Source organism: Narcine bancroftii, chromosome 1 (assembly GCF_036971445.1).
Source record: "Narcine bancroftii isolate sNarBan1 chromosome 1, sNarBan1.hap1, whole genome shotgun sequence".
Taxonomy (NCBI): Eukaryota; Metazoa; Chordata; class Chondrichthyes; order Torpediniformes; family Narcinidae; genus Narcine; species Narcine bancroftii.
Genome location: NC_091469.1, coordinates 66,672,455 through 66,697,128, shown reverse-complemented (window position 1 = coordinate 66,697,128; position 24,674 = coordinate 66,672,455). Strand labels below are relative to the sequence as shown.

The 24,674-nt window shown below is 41.5% G+C and overlaps 1 protein-coding gene across 3 annotated transcripts in view; it reads left to right on the top strand.

The window, feature by feature from the left end:
• The window catches only part of sass6 (SAS-6 centriolar assembly protein), a 90,032-nt gene that overhangs the window by 35,102 nt on the left and 30,256 nt on the right, over window positions 1-24,674 (top strand). For all 3 annotated transcript variants that reach the window (XM_069929084.1, XM_069929092.1, XM_069929101.1), the window contains one exon: window positions 21,732-21,836. In XM_069929084.1, the coding sequence (XP_069785185.1) occupies window positions 21,732-21,836 (105 nt within the window). The remainder of the gene's footprint in view (window positions 1-21,731; window positions 21,837-24,674) is intronic.

The window sequence follows — 24,674 nt, the reverse complement described above, 5'->3', positions numbered from 1 at the left end:
ACAGTCAGCCCACAAACAAGATAGTTCCGATTTTTGTTAGCAAAAGTACCAGCTGTTCCTCCTAAAGTAAGCAAACTCAGGACTCCATATCCTATTGGAGAGCCCAACGTATTTGGATGTTTCCATTCTTTGCAAAACTCTTTACTAACAATTCTAGCCAGAAAGTGGGGCCATATTTACCATCCATAGGACATGGTACTGTGAAGGGCCCAATTATCCCAATGTCAAAGTAAGTAGGCAATCATTCCGTGGCCGTGGTAAAGGTTCCATTAAAGAGAAACACGTAACCTTTTCTGGCACGGTAACAAGTAGCATTCTCGAGAGCAGGTGTGGCTGATTATATTGGAAGTGGAAGGAATTCCGTCAAGGCAAGGGGAGGGTTAGATTTCCACGGAATAAATGAGTACCATTACTGAGGCCACAAACAATCTGAAGTCCCTCTGAAAGAGACAAACAAGTCCAGTTTATGCAATGACATTCAAATAACCCTTTATCGATACCGCACTGATGCCACTCAACACAAGAGTAGTTCTGCATAATGTTAACAGTTACTCAGACTCATCCAGTACCATTATGGCAAAGGGGGTAACTAGTTCTGATATCAAACAATAACTGACAAGTCTTATTCAACTGTGCTACCAGCCTTTCACTATTTGTGTCCATTTTTGTTTTAACCTGCCATAACCCTAAATCACATGTTTATTATTAACCTCACCCAGTGGCCTTCTTTGAGACCAACAGTGTCCCCTGACTCTCATCTTTCAACTACCTGAAACCCCCCCCCCCTCCTCACAATGTTCTTCAGTAGTTTGTTCTACTATTTTGGTGAAATCATTATTAATGGGGGTCACCGCAAACAGTGATGCGACTCATCTTACCGGGGATAACAATCTGTATGATTACCATTACAAACATTTGTGTCTGAAAGAACAGGTTATTGTGCATAGCAAGAGTCAACAGTATTAGGGCATATATTAATGCATATGTCGGTCCGGTTTTCGGCATGGTTCCTTTGGTCCTATTCACTTGCAGTCCAAGGAAAGTATCCAGTGAGGGTTTCTTTCCACCTTCACCACGGTAGGGGTGGTCAAAATCACCTGGAAGGGGCCATTCCACTGATTTCTTAGTTTCTTCCGATCCCAGTTATGCAAAAGTACAGTCTCCAGGTTGCATCAGATGTTCTCCCTCGCTCTTGTTATTATTCTGCTGCGACACCTTTACCTGGGAATGCAAAACTGACAGCTTGATTTAGTTGTTTTACATAGGTAATCAACTCACCACTTAAAGCATGGAGGTCAAGGGTTCCTACTACTCTTGTATCTGCTCCCCATGGTGTTCTTAATGATCGTCTATATATCACTTCTGCAGGGGACAGTTTGGTTGCCCTGTGCGGTGCCACTCGCATTTCAAATAAAGCCAATGGTAAGACCTTAAGCCAGCTTTGCCCATTTTCTCTCATTAACTTAGTAATTTTATTTTTTAGTACTCCATTTGCTCTTTCCACGAGGCCAGCAGCCTGAGGATGATGCACACGGTGGAACTGCTGCTGAATTTTAAAATGATCACACAAGTTCTTATTAATAGTTGCAATAAAATGTGGGCCATTCTCTGAGCTTAGGCAAACCAAATCATGGTATTACTTCCTTTAGTAATAAAGTCACAGTGGTCTCTGCTGTATTATTGGTTGTAGGCAAGGCTTCAATCCATCAACTAAAAAGATCCAGTATCGCCAAACAATATTTATAACAGTGTGCTCTAGGCATTTCTATATAATCTATCTGAATGCACTCAAATGTTTGTGAGGCCATAAATGTCTTCCCTTTGGATGGTTTCCCTGGATTTTTTTTTCCACAAATTTCACATTCCGACGCTATTCGCAATGCTTCCTGTTGCACCCTAGGGTGCCTCGATGTTTCTTTAACCATTCTTATCATTTCCCTCCTTGCCTGCATGCATGAGGGTGTGTAAATAATTCAAAATAGTAGGTAACAAGGAATCGGCTCTACAAAATTGCCCAAGAGAAGTGAGCCACAGGCCCATCCGGGTGTCCTGGGCACATCTCTCTCATTTCTATAAATCAATTTCTCTATCAGAGGTGTCCGTCTGTCTACTTAGTACTATTTCCATGTCTGGCATAACCTATTGATCAGGATTTGTCCCCCTGGTGGTATTACATGGGTGGAGTATTGAGCAGCATTTTTTGTCACCTTGTCTGCCACTGCATTTCCCTGGGAGACAGCATCATCTCCTCGAGTGTGGGCACTACCTTTTATAATAGCCAGCTGTCTTGGTAGCTGAAGGGCACGTAGCAAATGGTAACATAAAGGACATTCTTAATAGGCATCCCTGGGGCGTTAGAAATCCCCAATGTTGCCATAGCATCAAAATCATGGGCTACTCCAAAGGCATAGTGGAAGTCCATGTAAAGATTTACGTGCCTTCCTTCCAGAATGCATGCATGGGTCAGGGCATTAGCTCAATCTGTTGCGCTGAAAGTGAGTGTTCAAACCTTCCATCCTCGACCAAGGTTCCATCATGGTGAGCAGTGGCATACCCTGAGGCCCTTTTCCCTGTATCTGGTACCATCATGGATGAACTGTCTATGAACCATGTTGTAGTCAGTGTGGGTAGTGGCATATCAAGCAGATCCTGCCTTACTGTTGTCAGGGAAGAAATGGCCGGGATCCAATCATGTGGCGGATCCATAAGTTTCTCTGGTGGACGTTGGATAAAAATGGAAGGGTTAATTGTAGACCAATGTCAAAAGGTCAAATTCAGGTTGTATAGGAGACTAATCTCATATTTGCCAAATCTGGCTGCCCTCATGTATTTAGTGAGGTCAGAATTCATCAAGGCTGTCACACAGTGGGTCGTCTATATGGTCAAGGGCTGATGGAAAGTAATGTTAGATGCAGCAGTGATTACTGCATGTATTCTAGGTAGAATTTGGGTACATGGTGGATATCGGCGAGCCACTGGGTATAATCGGACCAAATAGTAGCCTACTGGTCTTTGTACATCCCTATGCTTTTGGGTGAGTACTGCAGACACACAATCCTGAATGATGGTGACTTAGAACCGGATGGGCCAGTCATAGAGGGGCCGTCCTATGGCTGGCACTGAAGAAAGAGCTTTCTTTAGTTCTTCAAATATCCATAGCATGACCTGGGTGAGAGTAAATGTCTGTGGAGCATTCACTGAGGAATAAGGAGACAGATGCATAGTATAAATGGCCTCATTCAGAATTCACTGTCTGCTGAAGTTGATAAGTCCCAGAAGGAGATATCGGGGATGGAGGGCATATACCTGTCCATCCGATGTCTCCTCATCTTCCCTCAGCACATATTCAGCCTTGATCTCCATTCTTGCTCCTGTCCCCCCTCCTTTTCCAGGCGTCTCTGGCCAAAATGTTACTACCGCACGTCTCATCTGATTCAAGTCATTCTCTGTCCAACTTAAATTAGTTTTTATCATGGCCTGCTGTTTAGTGGGTAGGCAGCTCTTAAGGATTGAATTGAATGAGGCTGAAATTTCTCCCCTGTTAAAAGCTCCATCTCCAGTATGTATCTACAAACCAGTCGAAATAAGTTGGGGATCCTTTCGGGGCATTGCTTTACAGTCTATTACCTTAGGCATGATGGTAGGCTGCTTTAAATAGGTAAATAGACATCCCAGCATCTCCTCTGTGGGCCTGCATATCATTTACCTCTTCTCACGACTGACAATTCATGGCAGTTTTCCACTTAGTTTTTATTTCTGTCATCGTCAATAAAGACATCATTAGGCCCCACACATCCTGGTCACTGTCTCTGTAATATTCTACTGTGGATCGTACATAATCAATGAAGGTGTCAGGTTGAGTACTTTTATTTGGGCCTTTGTCTCTAATCAAACACAATTCCTGAGGATTCCTTGGGGAATATATGTCCACTGTTTTTGCCTGGTTTGGTTTACCAGCCTGGGGTTTAGAAACCATTCTTATTGGAAACATCAATCTATCAGGCTATGTACAGGGCAGGAGTTTAATTTTTTACTCTTTTTGCAGAGGTCACCCCTGCTGCCCTGTTATCTTCCAAGAGAGGATACAAATCTGGTTCCTATGGTGGGGACGGTGGAGCAGTGGCCTGAGCTAGCACATAAGGGGATGGGCATCCCTTCACACTCACTGCTTGTTAGGGTCGTTAGGTCAAACATGGGGTCTCTGGAGACTGAAACTACACCCTTTTTACCAACCAATTTTTTTTCTCTCTACTGGTAGTCTGTTGATACTTTTGCCGTTTCTCTCTCCTGCCTCAAACACTTTCCATTCCTTCGTTTTTTTTCCACCTTTTTCCCTGCATCTTTTTCCCATATCAACATTTCAGCCTTTTTTATGGTTTCCACATATCATGTTCCTTCAACTAGCCAGGCCTCATCTCCTAATTTCTTGGTTAACTGATGACTCAGAAATCAATTCTTTATTATATTGGGGTTCCTAATAATACCTTGTTTGTATGGGTGCTCCCCGTCACTTTTATCCAGGCCATTTCCCATTTTACCAGTCTGTCTCTTTCGCACCTACTTCAGGGTCCCAACCTTCATGTGGAGGATTTTCTCTCTTAACAACCGGTCTAGGGCTAGGTGTCAGAGACAGACCTTAACCTTATGAGCAACAAGTCTTATTGCTTGCACACCATTTCCCTTTTTAACTTCTCATTTCATCTTCCTGTTATTCCCTCTTTTTCGGATTTTGGCAGGGAACTGGATAAATCTCGGACGAAGGACCACAGTGTCCCCAGGAGCTTCCCAAGGAGATTGGTCTCAAGAAGTCTGACTAGACCTCACTTCTCTGTTCGGGTCCTGACAACCTGCAGCGTCTTACTCAGTCTCCGGTGTCCATCCCAGCAAAATCCTGCTGACTACGCCAATGTAAAAGTCTGTTCCTGTTAGGGAATAACAATACTGAACAACTGAAACAAATCAGGTTGCCTTTAATCAACTTAAATCATGATCAGAGTGGCCAGATTACAATACTGAGCATAAACACGTATGCTCTGTGCTCTGGAGCATCCACTCAAAGTAAGAACAGCATTGTCTGCTTCTATCTGCCTGTACAGACATTCTTCTGTTATCTTGTTGGAACTTTGCTTCCATATAAGGGGTGTTTTTTCTGGTTCAGTGCCAGCCTTGAATCACAGAATCATCAATTACTGCCACATCTTGTTATTTACCATTAGTAGCTTGCTTTCCTTGGAGCAATCTTATACAATGGTCCCGTAAATCAACCTGGCAGTTCAACCAACAATTTGCAAGTCACGTTTACTTTATAGCTGAGTAACCTTTTTAAAGTCAATGCGTGCATCCTTTTACAATATTACAATGATAGCACTACCTTAAATGAAAATGCAGAACCTTCTGTAGAAACAGAACAGGTCTTAAGACTATGGTTTCTCCTAATCAGCAGTTTTGACTGCAATCAAGTATCCATTATATACAGAATTCAAGTCTTCTTTGGCTTGGCTTCGCGGACGAAGATTAATGGAGGGGTAAATGTCCACATCAGCTGCAGGTTCGTTTGTGGCTGTCAAGTCCGATGCGGGACAGGCAGACACGGTTGCAGGGGAAAATTTGTTGGTTGGGGTTGGGTGTTGGGTTTTTCCTCCTTTGTCTTTTGTCAGTGAGGTGGGCTCTGCGGTCTTCTTCAAAGGAGATTGCTGCCCGCCGAACTGTGAGGCGCCAAGATGCACGGTTTGAGGCGATATCAGCCCACTGGTGGTGGTCAATGTGACAGGCACCAAGAGGTTTCTTTAGGCAGTCCTTGTACCTCTTCTTTGGTGCACCTCTGACACGATGGCCAGTGGAGAGCTCGCCATATAACACGATCTTGGGAAGGCGATGGTCCTCCATTCTGGAGACGTGACCTACCCAGCGCAGTTGGATCTTCAACGGCGTGGATTTGATGCTGTCAGCCTCTGCCATCTCGAGTACTTCGATGTTAGGGATGAAGTCGCTCCAATGAATGTTGAGGATGGAGCGGAGACAACGCTGGTGGAAGCGTTCTAGGAGCCGTAGGTGATGCCGGAAGAGGACCCATGATTTGGAGCCGAACAGGAGTGTGGGTATGACAACAGCTCTGTATACGCTAATCTTTGTGAGGTTTTTCAGTTGGTTGTTTTTCCAGACTCTTTTGTGTAGTCTTCCAAAGGCGCTATTTGCCTATCTCGTCTATCTTTGTCTATCTCGTTGTCGATCCTTGCATCTGATGAAATGGTGCAGCCGAGATAGGTAAACTGGTTGACCGTTTTGAGTTTTGTGTGCCCGATGGAGATGTGGGGGGGACTGGTAGTCATGGTGGGGAGCTGGCTGATGGAGGACCGCAGTTTTCTTCAGGCTGACTTCCAGGCCAAACATTTTGGCAGTTTCCGCAAAACAGGTCGTCAAGCGCTGAAGAGCTGGCTCTGAATGGGCAACTAAAGCGGCATCGTCTGCAAAGAGTAGTTCACGGACAAGTTTCTCTTGTGTCTTGGTGTGAGCTTGCAGGCGCCTCAGATTGAAGAGACTGCCATCCGTGCGGTACCGGATGTAAACAGCATCTTCATTGTTGAGGTCTTTCTTGGCTTGGTTCAGCATCATGCTGAAGAAGATTGAAAAGAGGGTTGGTGCGAGAACACAGCCTTGCTTCACGCCATTGTTAATGGAGAAGGGTTCAGAGAGCTCATTGCTGTATCTGACCTGACCTTGTTGGTTTTCGTGCAGTTGTATATATAGTTTAAACATACAATAGCATACAATTTATCAGCTTTCCTTTCCTGAAGTCATCAATCAACTCCTTAGTTTTGGAGACAGTGATGGTGCACCATTCAGCCAAGTTTTCAATCTCCATGTATGCTGACTTATCCCATCCTTTATACAACCCACTTCCGTGGTATCGTCATCAAATTTGTAGATGGTATTATTGTCATGCAGAGCCACACAGTCGTACAAAAAGAAAGACATGGAGACATCAGTGTAACAGGACTGATTTACCACAGCATACAAATAAATAAAGAATACTCACTTGTTTCTTTCAGCACACATAAAGTCTATTTTCTTTATTATTCACTAGACACAACATTGCATTCTTCAACTCCCCAAACACTACCTTGCCAAATTCCTCTGACCTTTTAATTGGCTTTCTGCCACACAGGTGACCCTGACACTCTCACTCTCCTACTCCTGTGCCTGAGATCCATCACCCTTATACTGGCGCTTAACACACCCGTGCATGTACAATGTTACAAATGCAAGTCGTATCGCTTACTTCATCAGTGGCAACCGACACTGCTCCCAATGAAAGTAAGTACGCAGTCGTGACGGTGCTCCTCCCTCTCGGCCTCAGAGCCATGCAAGGAGGTGACTGTCCTTCTACATAACGGTCTGGAGAGCTGACAGTTTGGCTTGATCTTGTACAAGATGGGTGATTCAACGTCCGACTGGCAAGGGTATGACTGGTGCTCTGGTACCCCAGCTTCAGCCTGTCAGCTTTTCCATTCCTTTCGATCACAAAAGTCTTCGGGTGGCATCGTAAGACCTGAGAAGGACCATTGAAAACAGGATGAAGTTGTTTGAAAACGGCATCATACTGAAGGAATGCATGAGTACAGCATGGTAAATCATTTGGCGTGTAGAAGTAGGTTGGAGTAATCTCACGTTTTCCCGAAGATGATCAGCATAACTAGCCGGATCGTAGAGCATTGTGGTTGGAGTTGGATTCTCAAACTCGCCTGGCTAGTTTAACGTAGTACCATATATTAGGTCTGCCGCTGAACATCCGAGATCTGCCTTAATGGCAGTATGCACCCCAAGAGAGCCATGGACAAATGTTTGCTCTCCGTGGATGCATCGCCACCTACTGTTAATGCTGCCTTCAATTATCAATGGAAACACTCAATGAGGTCATTGGCTTGCAGATGGAAAGCTATAGTGCCCAAAAGATAAATGAGAGTTCGGAACAATGCCGACTCAAACTGAGACCCTAGGTCCATTGTAATAGTGACCAGAATACCGAAAGATAGAATCCAACAATCCCCGAAAACCCTTGCAACTGTCTCCACAGAGATGTCAGTGATAGAAATCGCTTTCTGCCACCTGGTAGTCTGGTCATCATGTGATCAGATGAGTATACTCCCAAGATGCGGCCCTTTTAAGTCTAGGTGCATGTGCTTGAAATGGGAATCTGGAACAACAAAATCCCCCAGCTTGGATTTTGTATGTCTGGAGACTTTAGAGCATTGACATAATAAGCAGGTACTTGTCCATAATCAAATATCCCATTTAATATGAGGCCAGGTAAAATGTCCCATAACTAGTATGATTGATGCTCTTCTATAAGGATGCAATAGAGACTCAAAATTCTCCCACCTCATAGCCACCAGCACAAAAGGCCTAGGCCTTTCTGAGGAAAAATCGCAGACTATTTGCCTGATTCATCCAGGGTCACATCTTGAAGATGGAGATCAGAGTGATCCAGAGATTGGTGTGCTGTGCAAGAGCCATGGCGGTGAAAACAATGTCACACCTAGAAAGGGTGTCATTCACAGTATTCACTTTTCCTTTGTTGTGTCGTATGGACACGGACTTGATGGATCCTTTTTAGTACTTCAGTAAGGGGTAATAGAGATGCTGCAGCATTCGGCAGGAATCGACGATAAAAATTCCTCATGCCTAAAAAACATCGCAACTGGCCAAACGTAACGGGTGTAGGAAGGTCTCAAATCTTTACCACTTTCGATTCATCAGGAAAAATACCATGTTGCGTTACTCTGTCCCAAAAATAAAAGATTGCCAATCCCAAAAATGCATTTACTGGGATTGATCACAATGCCAAACTCATCAAGCCTCTGAAACAATGAGATAAGTTGGAGATAGTCTTCCATTTCATCCACGTGTGCAACCAGAATATTGTGAATGTAACCAAACAAAATTGAAGCTGGTGAGTTCATGGTCCATATAGATCAAATGGCATTCACAGAAACTCAAACATGCTGAAAGATGTCATTACTGCTGCCTTCACGACATCAGAAGGCTCAATTAGAATCTGATAGTAAGTGTGTACTAGATCTAATTCTGCAAATACGTTTGCCATGGAGGTTTGCTGCAACATTTTGTAAATTGGGAATGTTGTATAGGTCAGGCACAGTAGAATTGTTTCGGGCACGATAATCACCACAAGGCCATCAATCCCCTGGTGAAATTTTTGGAACCATATGCAATGGTAAGCCCAGCAGCTGTCAGATCTGCAGACTATGACCAACTCTTGCATGTTGATCATGTTTTTTTTAATCCTTGCATGTAGTCGAGTTCCGATTTCGCAATTTTTAAGACTGTCCAGTGGTAACCTACAAGCCCACGCTACCACTGGAAGACCCTGAGCCTCTATATAGCGGGTTACTGTATATTTAACATCTATGACAATACGATGGGCTCATTAGGCTAGGGCAACACTTGATCAAGGGTTAGAAAGGGCAGGAACCACGTTGAAGGCTCTCCAGGCAGCTGACGACATTGCAAGGTCGACAATTTTTTTCAACTCCACCAACAAAGAAAATTGTGACAGAAACTCTGCTCCCAAAATTGAATTTGCCATGTTTGCAACTGTGAAAACCCACCAAAAAGATTTATTGAGACTGAAATCCAATGTGAGTGGCCTCTGGCCATATGTTTAAATATGAGAACCATTTGTGGATGAAAGAAGAACACGTGATATATTGTGATGTCAGCATTTCCCTAGTGGTTGGAGGGACCACTGAAATCTCTGCACCGGAATCGACAAGAAATTGAACACCTGAGAGTTTGTCTTTGAGGAAAAGGCAACCCGCGTGACCGTGGGTAGCAATTGCCTCTACTGCCGATCCTGGTCATTTCCCAGCTGCCATTTGTAGAAGTCGCAAAGTGACTGACAAGACTAAGCAAAAGCACAAAATCTCTGGAACTTCCAACAAATATGCTGTCTGTCACCTCTACCATGTCCTCAACCACCATGATTCCAACCAAGCCAACAGAAGGAATTCCGTTGTGTGCCCAAAGCCTGGACCTGCATAGTCAATGCTGCCATTTGCTGCTCCAACTCTGTTATCTTCGATTGATATGGTGCTGGGCCTATCTTCAATTTTTAAGGTGCTGATGCTTCACAAGGCACAGTAAGCAGTTGTTCCAGTTCCATTTGTTCCTGTTGAGTAGGGGAAGAAGCCATTCCCTCTATCTTCAATGCAGAGATTGTGGACATTACAAGGTCGGTATGATCTGCCAGCTGATTGAGAGTGGACATTCGAAAGACACTCACTAAATGCTCTTGAACATGATGAGATAAATATTGAATGAACCTCTGTTTCCAAAAATTGCCTTTGACCGGGTCTGTTCCAGCTGTGCTGCCACCTCAACATCTGTGATGGTTGTCTATCACTTAGGCTGTCATCAACTAGTAATTGGGCAACACTAGTCTCCCTAGATGGTTGAGTACGCAGAAGATTAGCCGTCTTAAGCATGTCGTATGGGAGATTACTATCCGGATCCACTAAGCCATCTTCCACTTCACAGCCAACTGCTCTGGAAGATGCTCCACAAGTAAACAGTTCTTTGTCTTCTGACTCATCACACTGAGGGCAGATAAGCGCGCTTCTGTGGTGAATGTCTGCCAAGCTGCCCGTCTCCCCTCTGGCGAGCCTTACTATACTAACATTGGCTGTGCATTATCTCTACTGTTAAGGACATTCCCCTTGGGTATAACTATTGTCTTTCATTATTGTACCATGAGTTTCTGCTAATAAAAGTCATGATTATTATTTGACCACATCGTCTTTGTCTACTTCATCAACTGGCACTTCAGTTTCAAGGATCATGAATCAGCCTGGTGCACTTTTAATAAAAAAAGGGGGGAGGAATCTTTAATTTGATCTCTCTACCTGCTCCTGTAAGGGATTTATCCTCATCACTATCCATTTTAAATTAGAAGATACTGTGTACTCACATGGTCACCACTGGTAACAGCACTGATTTACCACAGCATACAAACAAATAAAGAATACACTCACTCATTTCTTTCAGCACACCTTGAAGTCAACTTTCTTTTATTATTTAAAATGATTATGCATGTAGATCAATTAAATAATATACCAATACTCATTATACCTTGATATATCTTAAAAAAGATATAATCAAGGATAATCATAATTAAATCCCATAAATCTATTTATCTAAAAGAAAAATTTAAAAAAAAACTAATACTAATCTAACCCCTCCCTCTAATAAGGTTACTTAATCAAACCACAGAAAAAATACAAAGATGGATCAAGTCGCGACCTCCAGAGCACTAGAGCACCAATATCACCTAAAACTGTCAATTATAATAGTATTCTATAAATGGGTCCCATATTTTTTCAAACTGAAACTTTTTATCTTTAATATATCTAATTTTCTCTAAACTTAGATGTGTCATTACTTCATGTAGCCACTGTATGAGTAAGAGGGAGTTCATCCTTCCATTTCATTAAAATGTGCCAATAAAAGTTTATCCAGTTTGCACGAAAACCAATCAGGGCAATTAAAGGGCATGGATCTAATTTAATCTTAAAAATTGTTGATAAAGAATGAAAGATATTCTCCCAATATCTTCCTAATTTAGGGCATTCCCAGAACAAAACATATTAGACTAAATGAGGCTTCTAAGATTTTACACTTTTCGCATAATGGATCAACATCTGCGTAGAAATGGAATAATTTGAGTTTAGACATGTGTATTCTGTGTACCCACCACCTTAAATTATAATATGCAGTGCCTTGCACAAAATGAAGAATCATTGATCAAACTAAGAGTGGAATACCAATCCTCATCTAAAAAAGTTATATTAATATCACGCTCCCAATCATTTTAAATCATGGCCATTGGGGCTAGTCTTAAATTCAATAAATCAATATAAATATGTGATATCAATCCGCTGTGAACAAATTGTAGATCAAAAAGTATATTAAGAATATTTGAGTCTGTGATTAGAGGGAAAACTTTTAATTTAAACTGAACAAAATTCCTAACTTGCAAATATCTTTTTTTAAAAATGACCATTAGAGATCTTAAATTTAACTGACAATTGTTCAAAAGAAGTAATTATTTTGAATAAATGAATCCTTAAAATTTTTGATAACAAATCTGTACCATTCCTTAAAGCCTTCATCTAAAACAGAAGGTGGGAATAGATGGTTATGACTAGCCAGAGAAAAATCATTATAACCAAAAAGTTGGTTATGTGTCAATTTAGAAAATGAAAAGGGTAAAATAATACCTAAAGTTGCCAACAGAAGATTTCATAGAAAAGTTCAGTTTTATTTCTATCCAAGAAGGGCAACTTCTTAATTTATTATATTTTAATAATAAAAGTAAACTGCATATATTGATAGCGCAGAAGTAAAATCAAAAATTGTAAGTAACATTCCCCCATTCCTAACATCCAAATCTAATGAATAAATAAAAGGATTTAGGAATAAAAATTGGTAAGGCTTGAAAAAAGTACAAAAATTTAGGTAGAATGTTCATTTTAATTGAATTAATATGTCCAATCGTTGTAATCGAAAGTTGTGACCATCCTGTTACAGGCCCAGAGGACATCAAAACCCAGCAGCCATAGAAATTCACCAAGACAAATGGTTACTTAAAATTTGCTTTTAATTATCTTTAAACATGAAACAGGATCAAACTTTAACTTATTACTATTAACTTAATCCCCTTCTAATTCTAAGCACAAGTGTATATAATGTGTGTATAAGTTCAGAAAAATTATTTAATTCACAGTTCAATCTCACTTCTCCTCCAAGTTTACCGGTATCAGGCAATTCTTATACTGTGCATAGAATTTAATATTTATGAATTTCACTAGGCTTTGGTGCTTGAAAGGTGAATGGTTACTGTTCAGGAAAGTTCTTGTCAGTTTTCAGAGAGAGATTTGTTGCTCGTTGGACACAAACTGATTCCTTCCAATCAGCCACTTCGGTGTCTTGCTGAAGAAACTTGCCCCATCAGGGTTTTCCAGATGATAACCTCTTTCCTCCAGGTCACCACAGAGTTCCCTTTTATTTCCCTTATTTCAAGTGAAACATTATACAGCCAGCCATCTCCTCTTTATGGATCACAAGGGCTTTGAACAGGCTAAACTAAGAACTCACAACCCATCTTCCAAATGGGCTTTTTGCACAAGCTTGCCAGCTTGTCATGTTCCGGTCCCAGCTGTTGCTGCTGAACTGTAGAGCTGAATTCTCTCTCTCTCTCTCTCTCTCTCTCTCTCTCTCTCTCTCTCTCTCTCTCTCTCTCTGCACTCTGACAGACCGCAGCACCAGACCTAATTTTCCGATTCCGTTCATCTATTGCTTTCCACAATATGTTCAATTAACACCTACTTGTGAAGTCCTTGTACGCATTCTTCAAAGTTTTTGCAAAGATGCCTGGATTGTCTGGCTTGAGCAGAGCTCTGGCATTTTAAATGAGATCTGTGTTGTGAAGTGTTTGTATCTTTTTGTGACCTAACTAAAAAAAAACCCACAATTTATCTCCTTAAAAACATATCTATACTCAAAATAAAATGAATGTGTGGACAGAATCTTACATTGACTCACCAATACCCATTGTTTGAATAATAAAGAAACTTCGCACAGATAAGTGCTCGTTTAACAGTTCGTTATTCTTCATAATGTATGTTGGTTTGCCAACACGAGAGTTTGTAGCTCAATGGCTTATCCCCTTTGGGTGGTCCAACAGACCCCTTCCCGCGGCCTTGTTCAATCAGCCGCGTGTAGAATGGAAGCTGTGAAACTCAGCCCCTTTGAATTTAAAGGTTTATTGTAGAACCTATTAAAGGTTTTCTAATTGCTCCATCCCACCTGGCGATGGATATCCCATATAGGGACCTCGGCCCTATTGGCTGCCGAGGTCGCTGCCGCTCTAGTTGAATGGGACCCAAACTGAGAAATATCCACTCCAGCCACTCTCATGACGTCCCACAGCCATCTGGCCAAAGTCTAGGAGATAGCCCATTGATGCGGTTTCTTATAGCATATAAAGAGGTATTTCTCATTTAGTCTAATATGTTTTGTATGTACAACATATCTTTTTAAACAATCCAACGCACATAATCTTTCATCTTCCCCATATGCCTACAGTGAAAATCCTGTCCAATTCTCCCTTGCCTGTTATGTTTCAAAGTAGCTGTAACTTGAATGCTTACACAGTCCTCCTCCCAACGGATATAGTCCATATGAATGTGAGACAAAGTTTGTACCTCTGGGCCAATGTCAAGGCCTCCAGCATTATCAGCTTATGGGACAGACTATTTAAATCTAAACTGGAAGTTGGTGACAGTAGCCTTAGATAGTCCAAACAATCTTTACGTCCCAAATATCTTTATATAAGGGTACCAAAGGACACAAGTGGAACACTCCTTTCATAAATCTTTTGATCAGGGGGTGGTTCAGCATCTTATGCTCAGAGTCCTGGAACGTCAAGAAAGCAGCCAATGCATTCTTTTCTGTATTTACCGAACTGGTCCCCTGCACGTAGAACATATCGGTTAGAAAACTCAGTATGCCTCCGTTATAGGCTGACTGTTCATTCAGTCCAATTTGTGCACAGTACTTTTTTCATTTCCCCACATAGGAGGCATACTGTTTCTGAGTAGATTTTCTCCAAGATGCCCTCAGGATGCCCAGAGTTCTAGGCTGCAGAGTGCTTATGTCGATCCTCGCTCTCCGATCCTGCAACCTAACAGACTTAAGTGAGACAATGGATGAAATATATTTGACCCCGGTTGGATTAGCAGATCTCTGCTTTTCGTGAATATCAACGGAGTCCCCACTATAAGCCTAATGAGTATGGGGAACCAACATTGGGAAGCCCAATTAGGCACTACCAGCAATCCTGAGGCACCGTCTTCCTGTATCTTATTCAGGGACTTCGCCACCAAAGTGAACGGGGGAAATGCATAAAAGTTAAATTTTGACTAGTCTTGGTCTATGTTAAAAGCATCAATGGCCTCCGCTTGGGGATACGGCAGCCAGGACACAAACCTCGGAACCTGGGCATTAAGCTTGGATGCAAGCAAATCGATATCCGGCATGCCAAAGGTGACTGCTAGCCGTTTAAAATATTTCTTATTCAGAGTCCACTCAGTGGTACCATTGAATTTCCTGGACATCAGGTCTGCCTGTACATTGATCCGACCCAACTGGTTGGCAGCAGTAACCCAAATGCTCCTCTGAATACACCAGCGCTGTCTCAATGGCTAACTTGTAACAGGAAGGAGATTTAAGACCTCTCATATTATTGAGGTAGGCCACGGCTGAAGTGTTATCTAACCTCAGCAGTACATGAATGTCAGCTTCCCTCGCACAGAAAGATTTTAGTGCTAGAAACCCCGCTAGCATTTCCAAATAATTAATGCCTGATTTAGAGGCCTTCCTGAGCACTATGTCCGCCCATCTATCCCCAGTAGAGACCTTTAGCTCCCAAACCTTCTCCACTGGCATCTGACATGATCTCCAGGTCCACCTTTCTGAGCTCGATCCTCATGTAAGCCGGCGAGATATGGTCGATTCACCATACCAGGTTGGACCTGGCCTCACTAGTTAGCCTCATGGGCTTGTCAAAGTGTCCCCTGCTGCCTTAAGAGTAGATATTTTGTCCCTTTCCAGGAACCTATAATGTAGCGGCCCATGTTGAATCACTGGGAAACCCATCACCAGTTTCCCAATCAACTTGACCACCTTTCTTATGGAGGAATTATACTCTGTCATGAGCCTTCTGCAGGCAGTCCTGATCTCTGCCGCTTTATCCTCTGGCAGAGTAATGTCTTCTGTATCAATAATGAAGCCAAGGAATTTTAATCTCATGTTAGACACCAACACTGATTTCTCGGGATGTATAAGAAACCCCACATGGCTTAATAATCTTGAGGTTGCAACTACTGCCCTTTTTGTTTCCTCGAACGATCTGCCCACGATAAAAGTATCATCTAGGTAACCCATTACCATGTGCCCATCTTTCCTGATCATGGCAAACACTGGCTTCAGTATCTTGGTAAATGCCCTGGGTGCCGTACTCAGCCCATTCCACAAAGCCTTATACTGCCATAGCTCTTCCTTCCAGGAAAATTTTAAGAACTTCCTGTGCTGCGGGCAGATCACGGTTGAATAATATGCGTCTTGCAAATCTATCGAGGCCATGTAATAGCCCTTATATTACATAGGCAATACAGAATAAACGTTATCCATTTTAAAATGTCTGTGCAATGCATATTCGTTAAGATCCAATAGACCCGATATCACTGTAGTGCCACCACTTCTTTTAGGTCCCATGAGATGTTAGATACAAACTCATGTTTTTCATGGCTGCAACGTTCAATGATATTTTTCCTTTTTAATGCCATGATCTCGTCATGTGCAGCCTCCATTTGCGGTCTGCACATATATGTATATAGACTCTTCCTCCTTATCGGAGAGGATTTCTGTGGGTCATATTCAATTTTATACCCCTTTACTGTCTGCCAAATAGAAGCATCAGTGGTAATATTACACCATCTATCATAGAATAGTGATAATCGACCGCCAACCTTTAAAGCCTTATAATTATCAAGAGTACTCAACTGTAAATGCGTAGCGTTCACTTCCTCGACCTGCCTAGTCTGCGGGCTGGTGCATTCTTGGCCCACTTCTGTGAAGCACTTTGAGTGGGAAAATTTTGCTACCATTGTCTCCACGGAGGGTATTGCCCTAAAGAAAACATGCTGGCTGTAGTTGCTTGGAGCGGGAAACCACCTTAGATAACGCACTTAAATTCCCCCGCATACCTGCGATAGGGGTGAAACAACAGGTTCTCTTCAGCAGGTGCTCTCAAACCTCTGACCATGCCATCTGCTGCCTCCTGCTGCTCATTCAAATCTTGCTGAGATCGAAATAGAAATAGAAATTTTGTTACAGGGTTAGATGGTCTGGACAAATGAGCATATCTTACATTTAGGTCAGGCTTGATCAGCTCCTTCCTGAAGGGATTCAGTTCATAGTTTGCATGGGATAACAGCCCTAAAGCGTCTTGTTGGGTCTCCGCTAAATCGTGTGAGAGCATTTGTGCGAATACAGTGATACCTTTAACCAGTGACCCCCATAGTCTTTGCAATTTTATGTCTTTTGCCCTTGTGGCGACCTTAGAAATGTCCCATATTGCAGGGTTTGCCTTAGACACCTCTAATAGAGCGCAGTTAACAGGGCAGAGGTACTTCAATTGATTCTTCTAGTACCGACTCCTGAAAAGCATTCAACACCATATATGTTATAGACCCCGCAATATCATCCTCTAGTGGCTGGCCGATACCCTTCGGTACTGCAAACTTGGCGGAAATAGCCGGTGTATTCTCCTTCTGACTGGCGTGAGCAGTGTATGGGGATTTGGATGACTTGGTCTTCATTACTGGCCCTTCATCATCTTCCCATGTATAATCATTAATGTCCTCCCCCTGCTCTAATGGCGTAGGAAACCTACTCACCATGGCTGTCACCAGTTCCTCCAAGTTGTCCAGACGACTTACAATTTCGTTGCTGGTTGAGACCTGCCAGAGAGCAGAGGCCTTGCTCTCAGGCCCAGATCGAGCGGGTTCCAGTCTCGCCCGTCGAGTGGGGGGGCTTCACTACACAACGTGTTAAATTTGGCTCAGGTCCAACTTGCTCTTGTGTGGGGTACTCCCCCTCGCTGCCACACGATATACTGAGGTCCAATCATCTCACCTCATGCAGCGGCATAACTGTACCACTGCTTGCTTTTTGAGGCCCTGGCTTCCACAAAACCAGTTGGTGCAGCCAGACTTGGACCCCACCTTCAGCGAAGGTGGATCTCTGTTGCATGATCTCACCCCCAGAGGAGGTTAATCGGCGGGGGGGAGAAAATGTCACAGTATATGTGTGAAAAGGAAAAAGTGTGTATCATGGCTAATGTGATTTATGGTGTGAAAAATAAAAAATTTAAAAAAAAAGAGGAGGTTAATCGGCATCGCTGCCATCATTTGCAAACCCCAACTTCAATGAAGCTAGATCAGTGCAGCCAGCCTCGGGCCCCACCTTCAACGAAGGTAGACCATTGCTGCCTGATTCCACCCCCAATGGAGGTAGATCAGCGTTGCTGCTCCTCATCTGGGTCACTGCACCCCGGCAGGCCCGATGGGTTTTTGGTGCTAACCAAGCACTATGGCAGCTCTTCTTGGAGGCCTTCCTCCTTGGGCTCTTGCCACCCTACCTCAGCCCCACCCCCTCATCGGGACGTGAACCTCCCACCAGTTGTCCCGGACCTTTTCCAGTACACCTCCACCTCGGAGGGCAACTTCGGGGCCTCCCTCATCGGGACCTGGGAACCTCCTACCAGCAGTCCTGGAATTTTTACCACTCCCCTCCTTCTCCGGAAGGCTCGTTCAGGATTTGATTCAATTTTGTGGATCACTCTCCTGCGATCTCCCTCAGGACTCTGCTCCTGCAGGCCCACTAATTTAGCTCTTTTTAAGGATCATTCTACTGTGATTTCCCCACTGATTCAACACTTTTGCTCTCATGCCAAAAACGCGTGCTGCTCCTCACAAGTCAACAGATGTAATTGCTGTGCATGTGAGGATGGGATCTCATGTTGGCGAACCAACGTACATTGTAAAGAATAATATAACATAATCTATCACACTTTCCCCGTTTTTCAGATTTGCCATTAAATATTGCCTGCATTGCTGTCCTCCAAGTTGCATGCCATCTTAATTTTGAAATACACCTGTGCCTTCATTGCTTGCTGCCTTAAACCAAATAAGGGTAGATAAATCCCCAGGACCTGGTAAGATATTTCCTTAGACCTTGAGGGAGGCTAGAGTAGAAATTGCAGGAACTCTGGTAGGAATATTTAAAATGTCCTTAGCCACAGGTGATGTGCTGGAGGATTAGATAGTAGCCCACGTTGTTCCGTTGTTTAAAATAGGCTCCATAAGTAACCCTGGTGAGCCTGATGTCAGTAGTTGGTAAATTATTGGAAGGTTTTCTAAGAGATTGGATATAAAATTATTTAGACAGCCAGAAACTGTTTACAGATAGTCAACGTGGATTTATGTGTGGTAGGTCTTGTTTAACCAATTATGTAGAGTTTTTCGAGGGGGTTATCTGGAGAGTTGACAAAAGAAAGGCTGTGAATGTTGCCCACGTGGACTTTCGTAAGGCCATTGACAAGGATCAACATGGAAGGTTCATGCGCTAGTTATTCATGGTGAAGTAGTGAGCTGGATTCAACAATGGCTGGACAGGAGAAGCCAGCGAGTAGTGGAGGATAATTGCTTCTCGGACTGGAGGCCTATGACTAGTGGTGTGCCTCAGGGATCGGTGCTGAGACCATTGTTGTTTGTCATCTATATCAATGATCTGGATGATAATGTGGTAAATTGGATGTGCAATTGTGCAGATGACAATAAGATTCAAGGTGTTGTGGACAGAGAAGGTTTTCAAAGCTTGCAGAGCGATATGGACCAGCTGGAAAAATGGGTTGAAAAATAGCACATGGAATTTAATGCAGGCAAATGAGGTTTTTGAAGAATTTTTAGGGTACTAATAGGAGTGTATTATAGACGACCAAATGGGCCAAGAAAATTGGAAGAACAAATTTGTAAGGAGATAAGCATATATGTGTAATAAACATAAGGCAGTGATCACGGGAGATTTTAACTTCCCTCACATTGATTGGGATACCCATACAGTAAGAGTTTGTCATATGTGTGCAAGATAGTTTTCTTAATCAATACGAAGAGGAACCGACTCGGGACAGTGTAATACTGGATCTCTGAGGTTAATGTTGGAAAACAAATTGGGTCTAGTGATCAGAACTCTTATTAGTTTTATGGTAGTTTTAGGGAAGAGCAAAGAAGGGCCTAAAATTGAGGTTCTGGATTGGAGAAAAGCAAACTTCGAAGGAATGAGAATGGCTTTGGGGAGTATTGAGTGGGACATGATTTTTTTTTCATGAAAGGATGTAAATGAAAAATGGAGAATATTTAAAGAAGAAATTTTGAGAGTACAGAGTAGATATGTCCCAGTGAGGCTCAAAGAAAAGGCTGGAAGTCATAGGGAGCCTTGGTTTTCGAGGAATATTAGAAATTTGGTTAGGAGAAAGAGGGAGGTGTACAAGAGGCATAAACAGCAGGGTGATGAGAAATTGAAAGAGGACTACAAGGAGGGTAGAAAAAATCTTAGGAAAGAAATTAGAAAGGCCAAAAAGAGGCACGAAGAGGCTTTGGCAGGCAGAGTAAGAATAAATCCAAAGGGTTTCTATAGGTACATTAAAAGTAAAAGATTAGTGAGGGATAGAATTGGACCCCTTGTAGATAGGGAGGGTAGGCTATGTGAAAAGTCAGAGGAGATGGGGGAAATTTTAAATGATTTCTTTTCCTCGGTATTCACTAGGGAAAAAAATATTGTACCAGTTGAAGTAAAGAAAAATAATGGGGAGAGGGTGCAGAGGAGATGCACCAGGATATTGACTGGATTGAAGAATGTCTAAGAACAACAAAGGATGTAACGAGGAGGGTAATGTGTGCCCTTTGGCAGGAGTCTCGTTGAAAGTCTCCTCATTTGCCAATCAAGGCCTAGGCCACCTACAGGTGAGCACATGCCTTGAAATTGACCCTCCTGATCACCTTGCCTCATTTGGGCATACCTGAACTGGCCCCTTGGCTGCAGTATAAACCCCACCATGTGGAAAAGGTCTTCCTGTTTTCATAAACGAACCTTATCTCCACTCCAGGTGGCGAGTCATGGGTGATGCTGGAGAGATTGTAAGGTGTCTGCCGGTAAAGGGTGGGGTCAAGCTATAATGGTGCATGCTTAAGAAAGGACTGTTGTGACTTGTTTAATATTATATTATTGTAAAACATCTATAACCAATCAAGGTACAGTGCCTATCACTTAACGAGGTGGTGGGTACTGTTTATGTTATGTTTTCGTATTATCTCTGGGAAGTGTGAATAGTAGGTAATATTGATTGTTTTGCTGTGACCAATGCATTTGAATTGTCTAATCTTGTTTGTGAGCCCTATCCTTATTCCAGTTGCAACTCTCCTCCCCCCCCCCCCCCACCCACACCCCCGTGTGCAAATAAAGGTCCTTGTGTTATTACACTGCGCTGAGACTCTTCACTTCTTGGGCCTTCCAAACGGTCTCATCGCAAGGGATGGTGCATGGCTTTTATAGAGGTGTACAAGATTATTAAAACCATAGATAGGGTGGGTAGCCAGTATCTTTTTGCTGGGGTGACACTTGGAAGTACCAGAAGTCATCTGCTCAAGATAAGTGGAGAAAAGTTTTATGACGCAAGTTTTTTTGCACCTGAGTGGTGGGTGCCTAGAATGCATTACCAGGGGTGATGGTGGTGGAGGCTGGTCCAGTAGTGACATTTAAAAAACTCTTGGATAGTCACATGGATGTAAGAAAAATAGAGGATTGTGGGTATAAGGTACCAAAGGGTTAGATTGCTGTGAACAAGGTTTAGATAGGTTGGCACACCATTATGGGCTGAAGAATCTGTACAGGGGATAAAGATGCAGTCTGTTATGCTGATGGATAAGATGATACAAGGTGGGGGGGGGGGGGGTGAACCCTTTTGGACCATTTGGATTTCTTCTGTGTTTTTTTAAAACTATACCATGTAACATGAAGTTCATTTAATTTTGCAGTTTAAAGAATCAGCAAGGGCTGCTTGTTGAATTTTCTGCATTTCCTCAGCGGTTCATTGAGCTTTTGGACCAATGCATTCGGGAACAAAGCAAAGATGTTCCAAGGTGAGTTTTTATTCTAATTATATTGCTTGGAGTATAATAGTGAGTTTCTCTTGAAATCTTTCACTAGATTATATTCTGTGCTCCTGGATGGACTGTTTTATAAAAACAATTAAATTCATATATATTTTAAATCAAGAAATCTGTTTAGTTGTGAATAACTAAGAAACTTTTTTTTAAAACTGAGCTGCTGACGGGGAACGGAGACTTCAGGATGCTGCAGGGACCGGGGGCCTCTGCATGCAGTATTTTTAATACAAAATATGTACTTGTACAGTAGTTTTAATAAATATTTTTTTAAATTTGGTCGTATGTATGGGTGGGCATAACTCGCTTAGGTCAGAAGTTAACTCCCTGTATTTCTTGCCATATTTTAATCTTGTGTATTAATATTAGAGTTATCAGTCTTTTTTGTTATTAACTTAGCATTCCACTTGTAAATAAAGTCCTTCACAGTCTCTTCTTTTATTGAATTCAATTCCATTTGGATCCAAGGAGTGGGGGGAGAGGTGGAATTGTCTTTTTCAAAGAATCTTCTTGTGCTGATAAATAGTACTTCTTCACATCCAAAAGCCTAAGTCCACCTAGCTTTGTTATTGCATAGGAATCGCCTCATGTAATTATTTAATAATTTAAAGAAATATTTAGGTAGTGCATTAGACAACAATTGAAAAAGTACTGTAATCTTAGCATCACATTCATTTTAATACAATTTACTCTTCCCACTAAAGTAATCGGCAGGTATTTCAATTTCTCTAAATCTTTTTTTTCTAAAAGAGGAGTGTAATTAAATTTGTACAAGTTCTGTAAATTATTATCTGTCATTATTCCTAAATATTTGATTCCATCTATGTTCCATTTAAATCTTCTACCTTTTTGATATCTTTCATTATCAAAAATCTTCAGTAGCATTATCTCACTCTTGTCCATATTTATTTTGTAACCTGATACTCTTCCATTTTTTTCTAATATTATTTATAATCTTATCTAGGATTCAGCTGGGTCAGACTTATATAATAGCACATTATCAGTAAATAAGTTAATTTTATGTACTTCCTGTCTACCTTTGAAGCTTTTAATATCTGGATTGCACCTTATAATCTCCACCAGTGTCTCCATAACTAGGATAAAAAGCATTAGGAACAGAGGACACCCCTGTCTACTTGATCTACTCAAAAGAAAAGCTTTGATTGTTATAATTTTGGCTTGTGGTTTATGATAGAGTTCTTACCAATTTATAAATTTTTTGCCTATACCAAATATTTTCAATTTTTTAAAAAGGAAAGACCATTCTAATTGGTCAAATGCTTTTTCTGCATCTAGGGAGATGGTTATACTTGGATTCAACTTTGATTTTGCCATATGTATTATATTAAATAGTCTACCTAGACTGTTTGAAGAATGTCTTACTTTGATAAATCCCACCTGATCTGTATGTATTAACTTGGTAGATAATGTCCCAATCTATTAACTAGTGCCTTTGCCAATATTTTATAATCATCATTCAGAAGTGATATTGGTCTAGATGATGAAATTTTTTAATGGGTTTCTACCTTTCTTCGGTAGCACTGTAATTATACCAGTTGAGAAAGATTCCGGAAGCGTCTGGGTCTCCACCATCCAGTCCAATACATCCATCATAAGAGGCATCAATAAATCTTTAAATTGTCTATAGAACTCGGGAGGAAACCCATCCTCCCCGGAGATTTGTTACCTTGTAAAGTATCCAAAGCTTTCTTGATTTCTTCTCTTGTGAAAGGGGCACCTAAATCAACTAATTCTCTGTCTTCTAATTTTAGAAGTTCATCCTAATTCATTTCCTAATAATTCTGATTTATTTAGTTTCAATTAATATTGTTTAAAAATATAATTTCTTTCTTTTTGATTATATGTTATATTGCCCATTTTTATTGCATTTATCATTCTAACTGATAAAACTTTATGCTCCCATTTCCCTAAGTCATAATATTTTTGTAGAGTTTTTAATATTGTTTTTTTTGTTCTATACATTTGTAATATTTCAGTTTTTATTCTCTAATAGTCTATATTTTTCTTGTAACCCTGTTCTCTGATATTCTTGTTCCAATTTTGTTATGTCTAAACCATCCAACTCCATAGCAAGATTTTTTCTATAGGAAATAATTTGTCCTCTTAGATAAGCTTTAAGTGTATCCCATATTAAAAAGATATTATCAGTAGATTCGTTTCACAAAATAAATCTATCTGTCTCTTAATAAATTCACAAAAGTCCTTCCTTTTCAACATTTTAGCGTTCTATTCATAATGATTTTCAAACAAATATTGTTTAACATTAAAACCTTTTTGATTGTTTAAATAATATAGTGATCTTTCCCCTTTAAAAAATACATACAATGTCTCTGCCCTGATGGTGACCTCAACCGGAAACCCCAAAAGCCCATGAAAAATGTCTGTGGAATCTCTTGAGGAAGAAGAACACCTCCCTTTACTGCCATCTTTAATAGATACTTCGCTCCAGGTGCCATTCTCCCCCTTAGACTGGATTCTCCAGCCTGCTACTATTTTTCACAAGTTTTCACTCTTGACTGAGGTCTCTGAACATTTCAATAAAATTTACTTTCCAACAATACAAGATGGTTTTTAAAAAAATACAACTTTTACTTAGTCCTGTTGTAAACATTATCTATCCAGAGTTGTCTTATTTGGCAACCTTACTATTTTCCACCTCGTTCTTAGTCTTGAAAAATTGCCAATTGCCTTCTGCTACTTTGACCCTCAGAGTCGCGACATATATCATCGAATATTTCATGTTTTTGGAACGCAATTGTCTTTTTACATTGTCAAACTCCTTCCTTTGCTTAA